General features: G+C 43.6%; 1 protein-coding gene across 1 annotated transcript in view; it reads right to left on the bottom strand.

The window, feature by feature from the left end:
* The window catches only part of LOC133777327 (aryl hydrocarbon receptor-like), a 57,039-nt gene that overhangs the window by 11,916 nt on the left and 24,846 nt on the right, over positions 1–20,277 (bottom strand). Inside the window, exons 8-11 of the mRNA XM_062216860.1 lie at positions 17,377–17,519; positions 16,604–16,803; positions 14,545–14,654; positions 14,256–14,397 (exon numbers count right to left, since the gene is read on the bottom strand). Coding sequence (XP_062072844.1) covers positions 14,256–14,397; positions 14,545–14,654; positions 16,604–16,803; positions 17,377–17,519 — 595 coding nt within the window. The remainder of the gene's footprint in view (positions 1–14,255; positions 14,398–14,544; positions 14,655–16,603; positions 16,804–17,376; positions 17,520–20,277) is intronic.

Genomic DNA, 20,277 nt, shown 5'->3' with positions numbered 1-20,277 from the left:
TTGTTGTACAAGATGGCTTTAGCTATTCAAGATCTCCTGTGTTACCATATGCATTTTAGAATCATTTTTTCTATATTTGAGAAGGATGTATTCGGTATTTTGATTGTATCTCATTGAATCCATAAATTGCTTTCAGAAGAATGGACATTTTGATGATACTAATTCTTCCAATCCATGAACATGGAAGATTTTTCCATTTTTTTGTATCTTGTTCTATTTCTTTTTTTTAATGTTTTGTAATTCTCATAGTAGAGATCTTTGACATTCTAGGTTAAGTTTATTCCAAGGTATTTGATTTTTTGTAGCTATTGTGAATGGTATTGATCTTATAAGCTCAATCTCAGCCTTGGCATTGTTTGCATATACAAAGGCTATTGATTTTTGTGTACTGACTTTATATCCTGCTACTTTACCAAACTCTTCTATGTGTTCTAATAATTTCTTAGTGGAGTCTTTTGGATCCCCTATATATAGAATCATGTCATCTGCAAATAGAGATAGTCTGACTTCCTCCTTCCCAATTTGTATCCCTTTGAATTCCTTTTCTTGCCTAATAGCTCTGGCTAACTTCCAAGACTATATTGAATAGCAATGGTAAGAGTGGGCAGCCCTGTCTAATATCGGATCTCAATGGGAATGCTTTCAACTTTTCCCCATTCAATATGATGCTGGCCATGGGTTTTTCATAAATTTCTTTGATTATATTGAGGAATGTTCCCTCTTTACCCAATTTGTTTAGAGTTTTCATTATGAAAAGGTGTTGTGTTTTACCAAATGCTTTCACTGCATCTATTGAGATAACCATATGGTTTTTGTTCTGCAGTTTGTTAATGTGATGTATCACACTGATTGATTCATGCATGTTGAACCATCCCTGCATACCAGGGATAAATCCCACTTAGTCTGGGTGGATGATCTTAATGATGTGTTGTTGGATTCGATTGGCTAGAGTTTTGTTGAGGATTTTTGCATCTATGTTCATCAGGGAAATTGGTCTGTAATTTTCTTTGTTGCATCTTTTTCAGATTTAGGAATTAAGGTGTTGCTGGCTTCATAGAAATAATTTGGAAGGATCCCCTCCATTTCAATTGTTTTGAATAACTTGAGAAGAATTGGAGTTAGTTGTTATTTGAATGTCTGGTAGAATTCAGCAATGAAACAATCCAGGCATGGGCTTTTCTTTGTGGGGAGAGCCTTTATTACTGATTTAATTTCCATCAGTTTAGGTCTCCTATGTCTTTATGGCTCAACTTAAGTAGGCTGTATGTGTCCATGAATCTATCCACTTCTTCTAGGTTTCCATTTGTTGGCATAAAGCTCTTTGTAGTAATTTCTGATGATTCTGATGATTCTTTTTCTTTCTTTGGTGTCTGTTGTTACATTTCCTTTTCCTTTTTTCTTTTTTGACAGGCAGAGTGGATAGTGAGAGAGAGAGAGAGAGACAGAGAGAAAGGTCTTTCTTTTTGCCATTGGTTCACCCTCCAATGGCTGCCGCAGCTGGCACGCTGCGACCGGCACACCACGCTGATCTGATGGCAGGAGCCAGGTGCTTCTCCTGGTCTCCCATGGGGTGCAGGGCCCAAGGACTTGGGCCATCCTCCACTGCACTCCCTGGCCATAGCAGAGAGCTGGATTGGAAGAAGGGCAACCGGGACAGAACCCGGTGTGCCGGCACCGCAAGGCAGAGGATTAGCCTAGTGAGCCGTGGCGCTGGCTACATTTCCTTTTTCATCTCTAATTTTAATGGTTTCGGTCTTCTCTCTCTTTTATTGGTTAGTTGAGCCAGTGGTGTGCCACTTTTGTTGATTTTTTCAAAAAACAGCTCTTCATTTTGCTGATCTTTTGTATTTTTTTATTCCATTTTGTTGATTTCTTCTCTAATCTTAATTATTTCTTCTCTCCTACTAGTTTTGGGTTTGGTTTGCTGTTGTTTTTCTAGATCCTTGAGATGTATTGATGGCTAATTTTTTTGGTGCCTTTCCATTTTCTTGATATAGGCAATAATGCTATAAACTTTACTCAACACTGCTTTTGCTATATTCCATAGGTGTTGATATGTTGTGTTGTCATCTTCATTTGTTTCCAGATATTTTTTGATTTCTTCTATAACCCACTGTTCATTCAGGAGCACACTGTTCAGTCTCCATGTGTTTGCATATGTTCTAGAAATTCCTTGTTTGCTGATTTCCAGCTTCACTCCATTGTGGTCTGAGAAGATGCATGGTATGATTTTGGTTTTTTTTTGTTTTTTAATTTGCTAAGACTTGCTTTATGGTCTAGTTTGTGGTCAATCCTAGAGAAAGTTCCATGCACTGCTGAGAAGAATATATATTCTGCAACTGTAGGATGAAAAGTTCTGCAGATATTTATTAGGTCCATGTGATCTACAGTGTCAATTATCTCTATTTCCTTGCTGATTTTCTATCTGGTTGATCTGTCCAGTGCTAAAAGTAGGATATTAAAGTCCCCCATTACTATTGTACTGGAGTCTATGTCTTCCTTTAGATACCTTAACATGTCATTTAAATTGCCAGGTGCCATGTAATTAGGTGATATACATTTATAATAGTCACATCTTCCTGTGGAATTGATTCCTTAATCATTACATGGTGCCTTTCTTTGTCTCTTTTAACAGTTTTTGTGTTAAAGTATATTTTATCTGACATTAGAATGGCTACCCCAGCTCTTTTTTGGTTTCTGATGACATGGAATATCTTTTTCCATCCATTATCTTACAGTCTGTGTGCATCTTTGCTGGTGAGATGTGCTTCTTTTAGGCAGAAAATAGATGGGTTTTCTTTTTTAATCCATTTAGCCAGTCTGTATCTTTTAACTCTAGAGTTTAGGCCATTTACATTCAAGGTGACTATTGATAAGTAACAAGTTTGCCCTGCCATTTTTCCAAAAATATTCCTATTTTTTACTTTGAACTTTCTTTGAACTTTTACTGAGAGATCTTCTTCCTTTAACTTCTTTTGTAGTGATGACCATGTTTCTGTGTGCAGCACATCCTTAAGCTTCTTTTGTAGGGCTGAATGGATGGTGACAAATTCTTTCAATTTCTGCTTGTTTCTCTGCCTCTCCTCTCTCTGTGTAACTCTTTCAAATAAATAAATAAATCTTAAAAAAATAGAGCAGAGAGAGACAGAAGTCTTCCATCCTCTGATTCACTCCCCAATTCCCACAATGCTGGAGATGTGCTGATCCAAAGCCAGGAGCCAGTGGCTTCTTCCTGATCTCCCACATGGGTATAGGGGCCCAAGGACTTGGGCCATCTTTCATTGCTTTCTCAAGCCATAGCAGAGAGCTGGATTGGAAGTGGAGCAGTTGGGACTCGAATCAGTGCCCATATGGGATGCTGGCACTGCAGGCAGCGCCTTTACCCGCTACGCCATAGCGCCAGCCCCGACAGATTTTTCTCTTAAGACTTGGAATATATCTTCCATTCTTCCCTAGCCTGTAGGGTTTCTGATGAGAAGTCTGCTTTGAGTCTAATTGGAGATCCTCTGAAAGTTGTCTGGCGTCTCTCTCATGCACATTTTAAAATCTTTTCTTTGTGTTTTATTGTGGTGAGTTTGATTACAATGTGTCGCGGTAAAGATCTTTTCTGGTCATGTCTATTAGGGGTTCTATGTGCTCCTGTACTTGGATGTCCCTTTGTTTCTTCAAATTAGGGAAGTTTCCTGTTATTATTTCAATAAAAAGGCCTTCTAATCCTTTCTCTCTTTCCATAACTTCAGGAACTCCTAGAACCCACATGTTGGGTCATTTGATAATATCTTGCAGATTCCCAGCAGTTTTTTAGTTTTCTAATTTCTTGTTATTTTTTATTTGACTGAATAGTTTCCTGTGCTTTGTCTTCTAAGTCCAATATTCTTTCTCTGCTTCACTGATTCTGTTGTGAAGGCTTTCCTGCATTTTTTATCTGTTCTATTGAATTCTTCATTTCATTTGGATTTCTCTTTAAGATCTCAATTTCATGGGAGCAATTTTCATTCATATCCTGTATGGATTTCAGTAGTTCATGTGTTTGCTTCTGATTACTTCTATGTAATTTTATGATCAATTTTTTGAATTCCATTTCTTGCATTTCTCCTTTCTCATCATCTTCACAATCTAGTATTGAAGTGTTGTGTTCTTTTAGGGCATCATATTGTCTTCCTTAGTCTTGTTTCTTGAATTGGTGTTTGTTGTTTGGCATTTGAGGAGATATTTGTTGGTTTCCTTTTTTTTTTTTTTTTTTTTTGCTGTGGCAAGTTTTATCTTTGTACTATGACTCTGTAGATAGACGGAGGGCCTGCTTTCAGTGCATATATAGAGACTTGTAGTGAGTGTGGCCAGAGAGCTCTGTTCAGTTATCCAGGGTGAAGGACATGTCTCAGTTGACACACCCAGGTTCAGCACAGTAAATTTCCTGTTTTTTTTTTTAATCAGAAGGGAAGTTTATTCTGCTCAGCTGAGCACCAGTGTGAAATTCATATGAAGACACAGGAGACCTCAAATAGCTAAAGCAATCTTGTACAAATAAAACAAAGCTGGAGGCATCACAATACCAGATTTCAGGACATACTACAGGGCAGTTGTAATCAAAACAGCATGGTACTGGTACAGAAACAGATGGATAGACCAATGGAACAGAATAGAAACACCAGAAAGCAATCCAAACATCTACAGCCAACTTATACTTGATCAAGGATCTAAAACCAATTCCTGGAGCAAGGACAGTCTATTCAATACATGGTGCTGGGAAAACTGGATTTCCATGTGCAGAAGCATGAAGCAAGACCCCTAACTTACACCTTACACAAAAATCCACTCAACATGGATTAAAGATCTAAATCTATGACCTGACACCATCAAATTATTAGAGAACATTGGAGAAACCCTGAGAGATATAGGCACAGGCAAAGACTTCTTGGAAAAGAACCCGGAGACACAGGCAGTCAAGGCCAAAATTAACAATTGGGATTGCATCAAATTGAGAAGTTTCTGTACTGCAAAAGAAACAGTCAGGAAAGTTAAGAGGCAACCAATAGAATGGGAAAAAATATTTGCAAACTATGCAACAGATAAAGGATTAACAACCAGAATCTACAAAGAGATCAAGAAACTCCACAACAACAAAACAAACAACCCACTTAAGAGATGGGCCAAGGACCTCAATAGACATTTTTCAAAAGAGGAAATCCAAATGGCCTACAAACACATGAAAAAATGTTCAGGATCACTAGCAATCAGGGAAATGCAAATCAAAACCACAATGAGGTTTCACCTCACTCCGGTTAGAATGGCTCACATTCAGAAATCTACCAACAACAGATGCTGGCAAGGATGTGGGGAGAAAGGGACACTAACCCACTGTTGGTGGGAATTCAAACTGGTAAAGCCACTATGGAAGTCAGTTTGGACGTTCCTCAGAAACCTGAATATAACCCTACCATACAACTCAGCCATCCCACTCCTTGGAATTTACCCAAAGGAAATTAAATTGGAAAACAAAAAAAGCCATCTGCACCTTAATGTGTATTGCAGCTCAATTCACAATAGCTAAGACCTGGAATCAACCTAAATGCCCATCAACAGTAGACTGGATAAGAAATTATAGGACTTGTACTCTATAGAATACTATTCAGCAGTAAAAAAAAAATTAAACTGGTCATTTGCAACAAAATGGAGGAATCTGGAACACATCATGCTGTGTGAAATAAGCCAGTCCCAGAGGGACAACTATCATATGTTCTCCCTGATCGGTGACAACTGACTGAGCACCAAAAAGGAAACCTGTTGAAGTTAAATGGACACTATGAGAAACAGTGACTTGATCAGCCCTTGTCCTGAATGTTGATGAACAACTTAGTACTTTATCCCTTATAGTATTTTTTTGTTCTACTTAACACTATTGGTTGAACTCTGTAATTAACACACAATTATTCTTAAGTGTTTAAATTTAACTGAAAAGTTATCCCTGTTAAATATAAGAGTGGGAATAAGAGAAGGAGGAGATGTACAATTTGGGACATGCTCAATCTGACTTGCCCAAAATGGCAGAGTTAGAAACGTGCAAGGGGATTCCAATACAATCCCATCAAGGTGGCATGTACCAATGCCATCTCACTAGTCCAAGTGATCGATTTCAGTTCACAATTGATCATAATGATAAGATTAAGAGTCAAAGGGATCACATAAACAAGACTAGTGTCTGCTAATACTAACTGATAGAATTAAAAAGGAGAAAATGATCCTACATGGGAAGCGGCATATACAGCAGACTCATAGAATGGCAGATGTCCTAAACAGCACTCTGGCCTCAAAATCAGCCCTTAAGGCATTCAGATCTGGCTAAAGAGCCCATAAGAGTATTTTAGGCATGGAAAGCCAAGACACTGTGGTAAAAAAAAAAAAAAAAAAAAAAAAAAAAAAAAAAAAAAAAACAAAACACCTAAATGAAAGATCTCTGCGAGCGAGATCCCAGTGGAAAGAACGGGGCCATCAAAGAAGGAGGTACCTTTCTGAAGGGAGGAGAGAACTTCCACTTTGACTATGACCTTGTCTAAATAAGATCGGAGTCAGCAAACTCAAAAGGCTTCCACAGCCTTGGCAACTCATGACAAGATCCTAGGGTGATTACTGACACCATAAACAAAAGTGTCAATTTGTTAAGTCAACAACAGGAGTCACTGTGCACTTACTCCTTATGTAGGATCTCTGTCCTTAATGTGTTGTACAATGTGAATTAATGCTATAACTAGTACTCTAACAGTACTTTATACTTTGTGTTTCTGTGTGGGTGCAAACTGTTGAAATCTTTACTTAATATATACTAAATTGATCTTCTGTATATAAAGAATTAAAAATGAATCGATGTGAATGGAATGGGAGGAGTGGGAGTTGGAGGGTTGCGGGTGGGAGGGAGGTTTTGGGGCAGAAAAAGCCATTGTCATCCATAAGCAGTGCTTTGGAAATTTATATTTGTTAAATAAAAGTTTTTTTTTTTTTTTGACAGGCAGAGTGGATAGTGAGAGAGAGAGAGACAGAGAGAAAGGTCTTCCTTTTTGTCATTGGTTCACCCTCCAATGGCTGCTGCGGTCGGCACATCTCACTGATCCGAAGGCAGGAGCCAGGTGCTTCTCCTGGTCTCCCATGCGGGTGCAGGGCCCAAGCACTTGGGCCATCCTCCACTGCACTCCCGAGCCATAGCAGAGAGCTGGCCTGGAAGAGGGGCAACGGGGATAGAATCTGGCACCCCGACCGGGACTAGAACCTGGTGTGCCGGTGCCGCAAGGCGGAGGATTAGCCTGTTAAGCCACGGCGCCGGCCATTAAATAAAAGTTAAAAAAAAAAAAAGGAGAGAGACCAGTGCCTGAGCACTAGCTCCAGTAGGTATAATATTCATCTGCTCTGCCCCAAGAACCACACAAAGGATCTTAAAGTCTTCAGTGTAAGTTCAGATTCCATAGCTATGTCCCTCACCAGGTAACCAAGAAGCCCTGAGCATGTGGAGTCTCCCACAGTGACTTCCCAAAGTCCCAGCCACACCATGAGTCCTCTCACACAGCCTCAGTTTTTTCATAGTCCTGGCACAGAAGCCTCCCATAGTCATGAGCTCCCAGGTCCCTGTTAGTTCTCCCCACCAGAATTAGGAGTCCCCACTCAGCTGGTTGCTGGGCTTGGACATGAGCTGATGCAGCTGTTATGTATGTCCAAAATGGCGCCTGCTCTATGGGCTTGTTACAGGACACTGTTGTAAAGTGATCAGGGAGAAACATGTCCCTCTTTTTTCTTTCCTCCTCTAGTTTGGCAGGTACACTATCCCCCATGGGACTCCAAGCCAGTTTCCCTCTAGGCTCTTCCTGCAGCCTTAGCACCAATGGCTGGGCTGCTGCAGTCTGGTCTCACCTCACTTTCCAACACTGGTGCGTAGGCTCTCGGATGCTGGAGTCCTGAGTTGTGGGCATCCATGCCCTCCACATAGGTCCACCATGACCCTCCTCTGCTGTTTTCTGACTAACTCTTCCCTGAGGCTGTACTCTGTCCACTTCTTTTAAACTATCTTCTCTTGGGTAGAGCAGTAAGCTCCCTTCCTACTCTGCCATCTTGGAACTCCTTGAATCATGTTTTTAAATTCATTCTGGTATTCTGGATCTTTTAATTGGAATGTTTTGTCCATTAACAGTTAATGGTATTACTGTTAATATATAGTAGAGTTAGATTTTCTATTTTACTATTTGTTTTCTGTTCATTTTTATTCGTTTTCTGTTCATTTTCTGTTTTTTTTTCCCTTTCTTGGTGATGTTCTATCAATCCTCTTTCCTCTCTAGATAGATGATTTTTAAAAAAAGAAATTAATTCTTAATTTATCTACCTTTTATCTGTATCTTGGTAATAAATTTTAAATCTTGCTCTAGGAACTAGTTTTCACTATTAACCTTTCACTGTCTACTTAAAATTAGTGCTGTGACACCTTCCTTAAAACATATGCACCTGGTTACAGTGTCAGCACCTGTTATTTATGCTTGAATTGTCATCTATAGTCACTCACAAATGCTGTAAGTGCCACAATGCTATTTTATTTTTTTATGCAGTCACATGTATTTTAAAGAAAGGAGAAAATAATTACTTATATTTACCCATGTTTACCATTTCCCAAACTCTGCATTCCTATCTCAAGGTTCAGTGTTTCACCAGTCTCATTTTCTTTCAGCCAGACCAGTTTCTCTTAGCATTTATTACGGTGCAGCTTTACGAGCAACAAGTTCTTAGCTTTTTCCATGGATATGTTTTTATTTGATGGGTACAATTCACTGGTTACAAATTCAGAGATTTTAAAAAAGCACTTTAAAGATACTGTTCAAATGTCTTCTGATCATCCTTATTTCTGAGAAGTCCAAAACACCTGGAATCAGTGTTCTCTATTTGTAATGTACATTTTTCTTTGGTTGCTTTCAAAGTTATCTCTTTTTTTGGTATTCAACAATCTTAGATGTGCTTTGGTATAGTTTTCTTTGCATTTATTCTGCTTGAGATTTACTCAGGGTTTCAAATCAGTAGTCATAATTTTCACTAAATTGGGGAAGTTTCTGGCCATTATTTCTTCAAGCTTTTTTTTTTTTCCTGTTTCTCTCTCTCCCTCCCTCTTGGACACTCTTTACTTCCATATTAGAGCTTTTAATTTTGTCGCACAGATCCTTTAAGTTGTTAATTTTTATAATACTTTTTTCTCCAGATTACATAATTCTACAGATCTTTCTTCAAGATCAAAACCTCTTCTGTTATCTCTAATCTACTGTTTAGTACACCAATAAATTATTTTAAATATTGTTCCAAGTCTCTTTAGTTTGTTTTTCTGCTGAGATTTATCTTTTCACTCATAACAAGTATATTTTCCTTTAGGAGTATAATTGTAATAGTTTATATTCTTATCTAATATCTGGGTCATCCTAGGGTTGCCTCCAATGATTTCCTCTTCTTTTGAGACATTCTTTCCTGCTTCTTCATATGTCAATTATTTTTGGATTTTACATTGAACATTCTGATGATACACTGTAGATTTTTTTTTTTTAATTTGACAGGTAGAGTTATAGACAGTGAGAGAGAGCGAAAAAGGTCTTCAATTCTGTTGGTTCATTCCCCAAGTGGCTGCTACAGCCAGTGCTGTGCCGATCCAAAGCCAGGAGCCAGGTGCTTCTTCCTAGTCTCCCATGCGGGTGCAGGGGCCCAAGCACTTGGGCCATCCTCCACTGCCCTCCCGGGCCACAGCAGAGAGCTGGAATGGAAGAGGAGCAACTGGGACTAGAACCCGTGCCCATATGGGATGCTGACACCGCAGGTGGAGGATTAACCAAGTGAGCCACGGTGCCTCCTACACTGTAGATTTTGTACTCTATTACATTACTCCAAAGATTCTGATTTTGTTTTATTTACCTGACCGCACTGAAAATGTGAACTATGTTCCCCTTGTGGTGGCAACTACTGAAATCTCTATTTGGTTTTGTCTTTTATTGTCTAATTGAAGTCCTATGCATACATGGGTCAGGGGTCAACAGAAATTTGGACTGAGTTAATCCACAGAAATTTGAGGTTTCATTTTCTCTATATTTCTCCTTTCTAGCTTTCACTTCTTCATTTCATTGCTAGTGCAGTCACTCCAATCTCTGCCTGCTGATTCCTGAGTCATTAAGACTATCAGTTTTGTATCTGAGTTTTTAGCTACCCAATACCAAGTGTAGACTACTCTTAAACCAAAAGAAGTAAAAACCATGAACTTCTCCCAGTGATATTTCTTTCTATCAAGCTTCAACTCTCCAAGGCATCTTTTTGAAAAAATAATATTTTGTCTAGAAGTTTTAGTTACATTGTTATAGCTGTTACTTATGAAATGGATAATGCAGAGTAACTACCATTGCCAGTGGCGGGACTGTTCCATGGAAATTTAACAAAAAGAACACTATATCTGGATATGTTTTCATAATAAAAGGTATAAGGTGGAGATTTAACTTTCTTCACCTTCCAAATGGCTAATCTGTTATCCTAGTCTCATTTATTGCCTTGTTCTATCCTCATGGACTTGAAATACCTCTTTAATTTAGTGACTAATTTTCAATACAGTTACCTAGGTCTGTTTCTTGACAACTTCTTTGCCCTATCTAGTGTTGGGACAAATCAGTGCTAGTTTGTTTTGTGTTAATTCTGACCAGAGAAAACTTGGTACAACCTTTCTGGAGAACAGTATGACTATAGTATCAAAGAACTTTGAAATATTTTAATCCTTTCATCTAAAAATCTATTGTTGATACTTTATCTAATGAAATCAGGATAGTGGCCAAATACTTATATATAAAAGTATCTGTTCATCTCAATGTCTTCGTAACAGTGGGGAAAAACTCCCCACGTTTCAATATGTAATCAAAGGCCACAGCATATAAATATAGGAGCAGTCATAAAGATATTTATGGATACTTTTGATAATGTGAAAATGCTCTAATTTATTATGTGGAAAAAGCAAGATATAAAAGCTTATATAATTACAAGTATAAAATTTAAATGCTTCAAAACATACTAGAAGGAAATATAACAATATTTTGATAATTTTCTCTGAGTTTAGGAAAATAGCTGGTTTTTATTTTGCTGCTGTAGGGGGTGGTGCTGTGGCATAGCAGGTAAAGCCACCACCTGCAGAGCCAGCATACCATATGGGTGCTGGTTCAAATCCCAGCTGCTTCATTTCCAATTCAGCTCTCTGTTATGGCCTGGGAAAGCAGTAGAAGATGGCCCAAGTCATTAGGCCCATACACTCATGTGGGAGACCCAGAAAAAGCTCCTGGCTCTTGTCTTCAGATTGGCCCAGCTCCAGCCATTGAAGCCACCTGGGAAGTGAACCAGTGGTGGAGGATTTCTCTCTCTCTTTCTCTGCCTCTCAAATAAATAAATAAATAAATAAATCTTTAACATAAATAAATAATTTGCTGTTGCAATCTTTTTATTTTGCAAATTTTCTATAATAGCCATTATTACTTTTACACTCAATTAAACAAACATTACCCAAAAAAACCCACTCATTTCTGGATCTCTTGCTTAATAAGTCCACATAATAGTAGAACTGATAAGAAGAAACTGAATATTAAAGCCCTCACATTTTTGAAAGGCAGTAAACTGAGGCTATTATAAGGTGCTTTTCTAAAGCCAGGTGGAATCATATACAGAATCCAAGTTATCTGACACAGTTCTGTAATTTTTCCATGATCTAGATATTACTCAGCAAGATTAAAGGCTGATTTTATGTGTGGCATATTTGGGCATTCTAGTCACTGTTCAGAGCATGGCACTAAATGAGAGCTGGGCCAGATAACTTTTCTGGGTTTGTCATACCCTCAGTCTCCAATCCTGACTGTCCACTTAATACAGGCATGCCACAGATTCATATGAGAGCTGGGCAAGGTAAAAAGAACAAGGTAAAAAGCAGGTTGCCATTTATCTACCTGCTTCAGTTTTCAAAGTATGTTACGGATTGTTAAGGAAGAGGGCATGAAAGGTTAAACAGGAAATCCTGATTCTGGAAGTAAATGGTCAGTGCCCTGTGTTACCCAGGAAGAGACAGGAGAGCACTTTCATTTTTGCAAGGCAAAACAGAGGTACTGGGAAAAGCCTACAGAGTGACATTTTGATTCCCTTTCCCAAAAGGCCACATGGCACAAATTCACAGCAGGAATATGTGAGCAAATGAAGAAGATGGGCTGAAGGAATGCCATCCCTTAGGAGAGACACACAGCCAGATTTCTGCAGAAAGCAATGGAAGACAGTAACTTCTTCTGAATATGGTTGATGGAAGAGTCTAGATTCAGTAACTGAATTCTGGACAGAATAACAAATTTCCCACAATTGGTATCCAGGGCCTCAATGCTAACAGCTACTTAGGTCCAGGCCTGACAATTTTCTACAATGAGGATGAGAATCAGTGAGCCAGGAAGCTGAGAGGATTCCCATCTGGGGTTGCAGAAGCAAAGCTCACTGTGGGGAAGACACGGTGTGTGTGCGCATGCTTGGACTAAGCACAAAGCAGAGACCCGAGGCCTGCACACAGAAAACTAAGGCCATGTGCAGGCTCTCGTGCAAGACTTAACCTCCTGGACTCTGCGGGCCAAGTATGGAAAAGGCTGACTCAGTTGGTCTGGTTCCTCACCCCTCACAATGGTCCCTGAAGGAGAACTCCCTACTCCACAGTCAGAGAAAGTGGGGCTTGGGGACTCACGGCTGGAGAGGAGGCCCTCACTCAGGCCTGCTGGACCTGCAGGGACTCCTGAGCTGGCGGCTTCACCCAGCAGTGTGGGGTGTGAACAAGAGTGTAGGATTCAGTAAGATGAGGGCTCAGCCGCATGCACAGAGAAGCTGAACTGGTGTACTCCCTTGAGCTGCTGGGATCGACTGAAACCCGGAACACAACCTGAGCAACACGCACGGTGCCCGCAGGAAAGGCCGCGCTGCTCCCTCTCTGCGGCCTAGACACCTCCTCCCAGCAAACTGCTTCTCGGGGAGCGGCGTCTGTAGGAACCACAGCTTCCCCAGTCTCCTCTGTCTTCACACGTGAATAAACGTTCCTCTGAGCGACTTCTGCCCGCGGGAGGCCGACTACCTGGTGACACCTCGAGCACACGGTCTCCTTGCGTCCCCAACGGAGACGCCGACCCTGCTTCCCATCGCCCCTCACTTACCTGGACCCCTCAATCAGGCAGGGTTCTCCCCGCGGGGGCCTTTCAGCCCATCGCCCGCACCTCAGGGCCTCACCTGTGACAGCGCCCTCCTCAGGACCGGGCCCCTCAGGTCAGGGCCTGATCCGGGCCTTGTTCAGGACACGGCCCCTCCCTCACATCAGGGCCTGATCCGGGCCTTGTTCAGGACACGGCCCCTCCCTCACTTATGTCAGGGCTTCATCCGGGCCTTGCTCAGGACACGGCCCCTCCCTCCCTCACTTATGTCAGGGCCTCATCCGGGCCTTGTTCAGGACACGGCCCCTCCCTCACATCAGGGCCTGATCCGGGCCTTGTTCAGGACACGGCCCCTCCCTCACTTATGTCAGGGCTTCATCCGGGCCTTGCTCAGGACAGGGCCCCTCCCTCACTTATGTCAGGGCCTGATCCGGGCCTTGTTCAGGACACGGCCCCTCCCTCACTTATGTCAGGGCCTCATCCGGGCCTTGCTCAGGACACGGCCCCTCCCTCACGTCAGGGCCTCACCTGCGCCAGCGCCCTCCTCAGGACCGGAACCCTCAGGTCAGGGCTTCATCCGGGCCTTGATCAGGACACGGCCCCTCCCTCACTTATGTCAGGGCCTCATCCGGGCCTTGTTCAGGACACGGCCCCTCCCTCACTTATGTCAGGGCCTCATCCGGGCCTTGCTCAGGACAGGGCCCCGCCCTCACTTATGTCAGGGCCTCATCCGGGCCTTGCTCAGGACAGGGCCCCTCCCTCACGTCAGGGCCTCACCTGCGCCAGCGCCCTCCTCAGGACCGGAACCCTCAGGTCAGGGCTTCATCCGGGCCTTGATCAGGACACGGCCCCTCCCTCACGTCAGGGCCTCATCCGGGCCTTGTTCAGGACACGGCCCCTCCCTCACTTATGTCAGGGCCTCATCCGGGCCTTGATCAGGACACGGCCCCTCCCTCACTTATGTCAGGGCCTGATCCGGGCCTTGATCAGGACACGGCCCCGCCCTCACGTCAGGGCCTCATCCGGGCCTTGCTCAGGACAGGGCCCCTTACTTACGTCAGCGCCCGCTGACGGGCCACGATGCAGTCTGGCTGGCCGCCGCGGAACACGAGGCGCGCGTTGGATTGCACCCACAGCCAGCCGGCGCGCTTGGTGAGCAGCCTGAACACCGTGAGGCCGCTCTCGCCGGTTCTCATCACTGTGGAGACAGGGCGGGGCGGGGCCGCCCTCAGCGGGGGCCAGGGTGGGGAGGCGGGCGGGGAGGTGAGAACCCGAGGGGCTCTGTGAAGTGAGCCCTCCTCGCCCCCCGGGGGCTGTGGGGGCCCAGGGTGCCTCCTGAACTCACTCCGCACGTGGTTCTCCGCGCAGTACATCATGTCCGCGGCGTGGATGAACTGGTAGCCCGACCCATTCCTGCAGAGCTCGCTCTCCGTGTAGCCCAGGATCACCTTTCCTCTGCGTAGACGACACACCACACCGTATCCTTTAACGCCACAGCAGAAAATCCGCAGAAGGGAGGCGCCCCGCCCCACCCCCACAGTCAGGACCCTGCCTCAGGGTCATCCCTGAAGCAGGACTTTGACCCCTGAGCCCATCCATCGGGTGCTGTTCTGGACTCGTGTGCCTCCTCTGGCCACTCCAGGTCTAGAAAGCGCCGCTCTCACACGAGCAAGGCTGGGACAAGATACTCAGGGGACACCACCCTGAGCACCCCGTCACTGATGCCATACATGGAGTCATAGTTTGAAACTCGGCCTTTAGCCTGTGTTTCTTTGCTTGTACTGTAGAACCGGAGTTTTCCCCTGGGGTATAGACAGTCTGAAACGCGATACAAAATTGTGCTTGTGAGAGAGCACCTTTTGTCACAGGATCCCAGTTCTCCCAAACACAGGAAGGAACAGTCTCTTACGGGAAAAGGTGAACCTCAAAAGCCATTCAAATAACAGTATATTAGGGGCCGGCGCTGTGGCGCAGCGGGTTAACGCCCTGGCCTGAAGCACTGGCATCCCATATGGGTGCTGGTTCAAGACCTGGCTGCTCCTCTTCCAATCCAGCTCTCTGCTGCTATTGCATGGGATAGCAGTAGAAGATGGCCCAAGTCCTTGGGCCCCTGCACCCACATGGGAGACCCAGAAGAAGCTCCTGGCTTCAGATCAGCACAGCTCCAGGCGTAGTGGCCAATTGGGGACTGAACTAACAGATGGAACACCCCCCCCCCCCCCGTAACTCTTTCAAATAAATAAAATAAATCTTAAAAAAAAAAAAACCAGTATATTGGATCACTTGCTATTAAACTGGTATTTTCTAGACTAAGAAACACTGATACTGGGGTTGGTGTTGTAGCATAGGAGGGTAAAGCTGCCGCCTGCAGTGCCGGCAATCAATATGGGCGCCGGTTAGAATCCTGGCTATTCCACTTCTGATCCAGCTCTCTGCTATGGCCTGGGAAAGCAGTGGAAGATGGCCCAAGTCCTTGGGCCCCTGAACCCCCGGCTCCAGGCTCCTGGCTTTGGATCTATGCAGCTCCAGCTGTTGCAGCCTTTTGGGGAGTGAACCAGGGGATAGAAGACTCACTCTTCTTCTCTCTCTGCCTCTGCCTCTCTGTAACTCTGCCTTTCAAATAAAAATAAATAAATCTTAAAAAACAAAACATTGATACTGTAACATGTTAATTTATGTTTCCTCCATGAAAGGTTTTACTGCTAGATAAGTTTGGAAATAAGTGGGGTCAGGGGGCCAGTGCTGTGGCATAGCAGGTAAAGCTGCTACCTGCAGTGAGGGCATTCCATATGGGCACTGGTTTGAGTCCTGGCTGCTCCACTTCTGATCCAGCTCACTGTTAATGGCCTGGGAAAGCAGTAGAAGATGGCCCAAGTCTTTAGGCCCCTACACCCATGTGAGATACCTGGAAGAAGCTCCTGGCTCCTGGCTTCAGATTTGCTCAGCTCTAGCCATTGTAGCCATTTGGGGAGTGAACCAGTGGGTGGAAGACCTCTGTGTGTGTGTGTGTATTTCTCTGTGTCTCTCTGCCTCTCTGTAACTCTGCTTTTCAAATACATAAATAAATATTTTTTAAAAAGGGGGGGTTCAGACATTTCTTCATATTGGGACTTTGTGGGGCTTCACTAGGATGTTAGTGGAAGTCTCCAAAAGGGAGACAAGTAATTCCTAGGATTTGCCATCTGCATCACACTCTCTCCCAAACACTATATCTGACTTGGAAATTTTGGTATATTGCACCTATAAACAGTGTATTTCCTGCTCATTTCACACAGCCCATCTGGACAGTATTGGCCAACTGTTCTTGTCTTGCCTTTGGTCCTAGGCTCAGGATTCAAGCCAAAACTAGTCTTGGAGCACTAATGTGTCCCTAGGAGTCAGGGTGTCTGGTCAAAGGGGTATACCTGGAATCACAGGCTATAGGTGTGAAATCCAATTTGTGTTTTGTTTGGAAAAGAAATGGTTTATTTTGGAGCTCCAGGATGGTGAGAGGCTGATGAGGTGTTGCAACAGCAAACAGGGTGAGCTGAGGAAACGAGAGGACGTCATTCTCTGACTTGTTCTGCCCAGGGAGGAATTTAAGATGGCCCTGAAAATTCAGTTCCTGGAAAAAGAAGACCCCAAACATAATCAACAGAGAAAAGAGGATGTTAAGTAGTTAAAACCTTAGATACAACTTCTCCCTTATGCAATTAAGTGGTGCCCAGTCTACGGTTGAATTCTCCCCCTCTCCCACTCTGCAGCACAAGTATGCACAAACTTCGAGCCGCCTCACTCTTCTGTTCTGCCCTGGTCATTCTGCATGGCATCTTAGCCCTTTATTGGGCCCTAACCTACATAGCCCTTCCCATAGACCTGCAAAGCATAGCATTAGTTGAGCTTCAGGTGACGGTGAAGAAGATAGATGTTAACATCCTCAGTTCACCAAGGACTCCTAGTTATGGCTGAATCAGAAGTAACAGGTGTAATAAATCTCAAGTAAACATATTCCAAGTCTTAAGTAGGCAGAAGAAGATTCAAAAGACAACTCTTGTCTTCAACAGGCCAATCCTCTGGAATGGCAGTGAGCTGAAGGCCTGAAGATCTTTCCAATGGTGGTGAGGAGGCCTAGCCCAATCCTGAGCAGAGTCATACCTAGTTCAGGAAATCCCTGCCCCTGTAAAGGCTGTGTGATTACCAGAAACCCAGAAGAACTGTCCAGAAGGCAACGGAATCGGCAGACAAAGCTTCTCTCCAGACAGGAGGAGTTCTCCAGGGGAGGATGCTGCACGTTGTCAGTGGGGGTGCCGGCAGGTGGGAGAAACCTCGGTCCAGGGAAAGCTGGAAGGACAAAGACAGACTGAGGAGACGTCACCAGAACCATTACCTTACAGGGCGGAAATGTCTACAGCTCTGGGAGCCACTGGTGGGTGGAGAAAATGCAGGGTTGTAAGCCCTGTCTCTAAGTGAACTTTGTCCTTCACTGGCAGGACGACCTTGATCAGTCACTTAGGCTCACATAGGCTGGCTTTCTAATTCATGAAATGCTGCCAACAGGCCGGCCTGCCTGCCTTCATGGTGCCATGAGGATCAAGATAAAAATGATGCACAGCAAGAGTTGTGTGCTGTCACTTAGAGCTTACTGTACAACAGCATGCCGAGTTATGTTGGCAACGGTCTCACACAATGAGTAAATGATCTACACCTCGAAGCTGTGTGTGAGTACACTGTGTGCTGTTTGCACCATGATGAGAGCACCTAACATTCTTAGAACATATCCCTGTCAGCAACACATGACTGTTCATCCATCCATCAATACACCTATTGATTCTACTGCTGAAAATATACCTTGGAGCTCTCTTATTATCTGTACCTCTGTTGTTCTGGCCACTTTACCTGTTATTAAATGAGCAAAATACTGACAAACCTGGACCCAGACTGCAGACTCACTTGTGGGACACTGTGGTCAAGTTATTTAAACTCTCTGTGGGGCTCTGTTTTCTCACTTGATTTCACAAGGTTGTTATGAGAATTAAAAAACCATATATACACATATATATATGTATGTGTGTGTGTATATAGGGGCCATCATTGTGGCACAGTGCTGCTGCTTGTGACACCATCACCCCATATTGGAATGCCAGTTCAATACCCAGCTGCTCCACTTCCGATCCAGCTCCCTGCTAATGTGCCTGGGAAATCAGTAGAAAATGGCCCAGTGCTCTCATGTGGGAGACCCAGAAGAACCTCCTGGTTTCTGGCTTCGAATCAGCCCAGCTCCAGCCATTGCAGCCATTTGGCAGTGGCCCAGCGGATGAAAGATCTCTCTCTCTTTCTCTCTCTGTATCTTCCCCCCACCCCTGGTAACTCTGCCTTTGAAATAAATAAATAAATAAATAAATAAATCTTTTTTTAAAAAGTCAAATCATGGCATTTTTTTTCATTTTATCTCCAATGACTTCCTACCACAAAAGTTTTACAGTGACCTGTAAAACTTACCTGCTGCCTGCACCCCCACAATCTTGCAATCTCTTACCAGCCTTGCCTTCATTCTCTCTGCCGTTCCCCATTGCTATTCCTCAGCTAGGATCAATGTGCTTCTGCCTCAGGCCTATGCACCCTGCTGTTCTTCTGCCTGCATTGCCTTCCTCCATTTATCCATACCTCATTATGCTGCAACTGATAAGTAAAAGCTATATTGTAATATGTGTACACTGTGGAATGGCTAACTCAAGCTACTTGACATTCAAACTGTTCAGCTTAGCACTTGGGTTATCTTCCTCTGCTTTCTCAGGTAGATTAGCAGAGAGCTGAATTGGAAGTGGAGCAGCTGGCACTTGAACTGGTGCCCACATGGGATGCTGCAGGTTGTCGGCTGTGCACTATGCCACAGCACCTGCACCATCCATACCTCTTTAAATGGTAGCATGCCCACCCTATATTTTTTTTCTCTTCTTACTTAATTTTGGTTTCTTCTTGGAGCTATACCCCACCAGACTTATTACATATTTATTCCTTTGGGGGAGGGCCTCTTACACCAGTAAAATTTAGGAACTATCAAATAAGAATTTTGTCTCCTTTGCTCAATACTCTATCCCTAGAACATAATGGGTGCTCAGGGCTGGTGCTTTGGTGTAGTGAGTAAAGCCGCCGCCTGCAGTGCCAGCATCCCACATGGGTGCCAGTTCGAGACCTGGCTGCTCCACTTCTGATCCAGCTCTCTGCTATGGCCTGGAAAAGCAGTGGAAGATGGCCCAAGTCCTTGGGCCCCTACACCTGCGTGGTACACCTGGAAGAAGCTCCTGGCTTTTGGCTTCAGATTGGTGCAGCTCCGACTGTTGCAACCATATGGGGGAGTGAATCAGTGGATGGAAGACACCCCCCAACCCACCTCTGCCACTCTGTAGCTCTGCCTTTCAAATAAATAAATATTTTTTTTAAAAAGAACATACTGGGTGCTCAGCAGACACCAATTAAATGGAAGACTGAACTGAACTAAGTTGGGTGGAAATGACGATTTTCTCATTCTCGCTTTCTACAGTGGGTGTATAATGTCACATTGGCAGGGAAAGAAAACCATACACAGAGAGGTGACCAGATGGTCTCCCAGAAGAAAGCACTTTTGTGGTGAATGCTGTTCTCCCATTTCTTGGGGTCCTGGTTCAATCTCCTTCCTTTCCCACACCAGGAATTTGCAGAAAAGTCCTCTCAGACAGTAGTAGGAAGAAAGCTAAATCTTGGGTTAAAAATAAAGTGTTATCCATGTTTCATTAATATGTCTAAAGGTGCAAAAGCCAATTATGTTCTATTTTGCTCTATTCTCAACCTGACAAATCATAATGCTTATGCCAAATGGCTTCCTATGTGTCACATGAAAATCTGATTCGTCTAGACTTAAATTCTTTGGAAGACTAAAATGGGAGTCAGGTTTGGAATAATTTAGCAACCCTATAAGTTTTAAAGGGAAGAATGAAGAAAAGGGCTTAATCCAAGTATGAATTTACAAGTTCTACTGCCGTTCCTTAATCTCATTTAATACAGCCTCCAGTACAGTGGCTGGCACACACCCTCCATAACTGTTAGAACATATCATCTACAC

Source organism: Lepus europaeus, chromosome 2 (assembly GCF_033115175.1).
Source record: "Lepus europaeus isolate LE1 chromosome 2, mLepTim1.pri, whole genome shotgun sequence".
Classification (NCBI taxonomy): Eukaryota; Metazoa; Chordata; class Mammalia; order Lagomorpha; family Leporidae; genus Lepus; species Lepus europaeus.
Note: the sequence above shows the minus strand (reverse complement) of the source record. Positions and strands in the feature narration are given on the sequence as shown.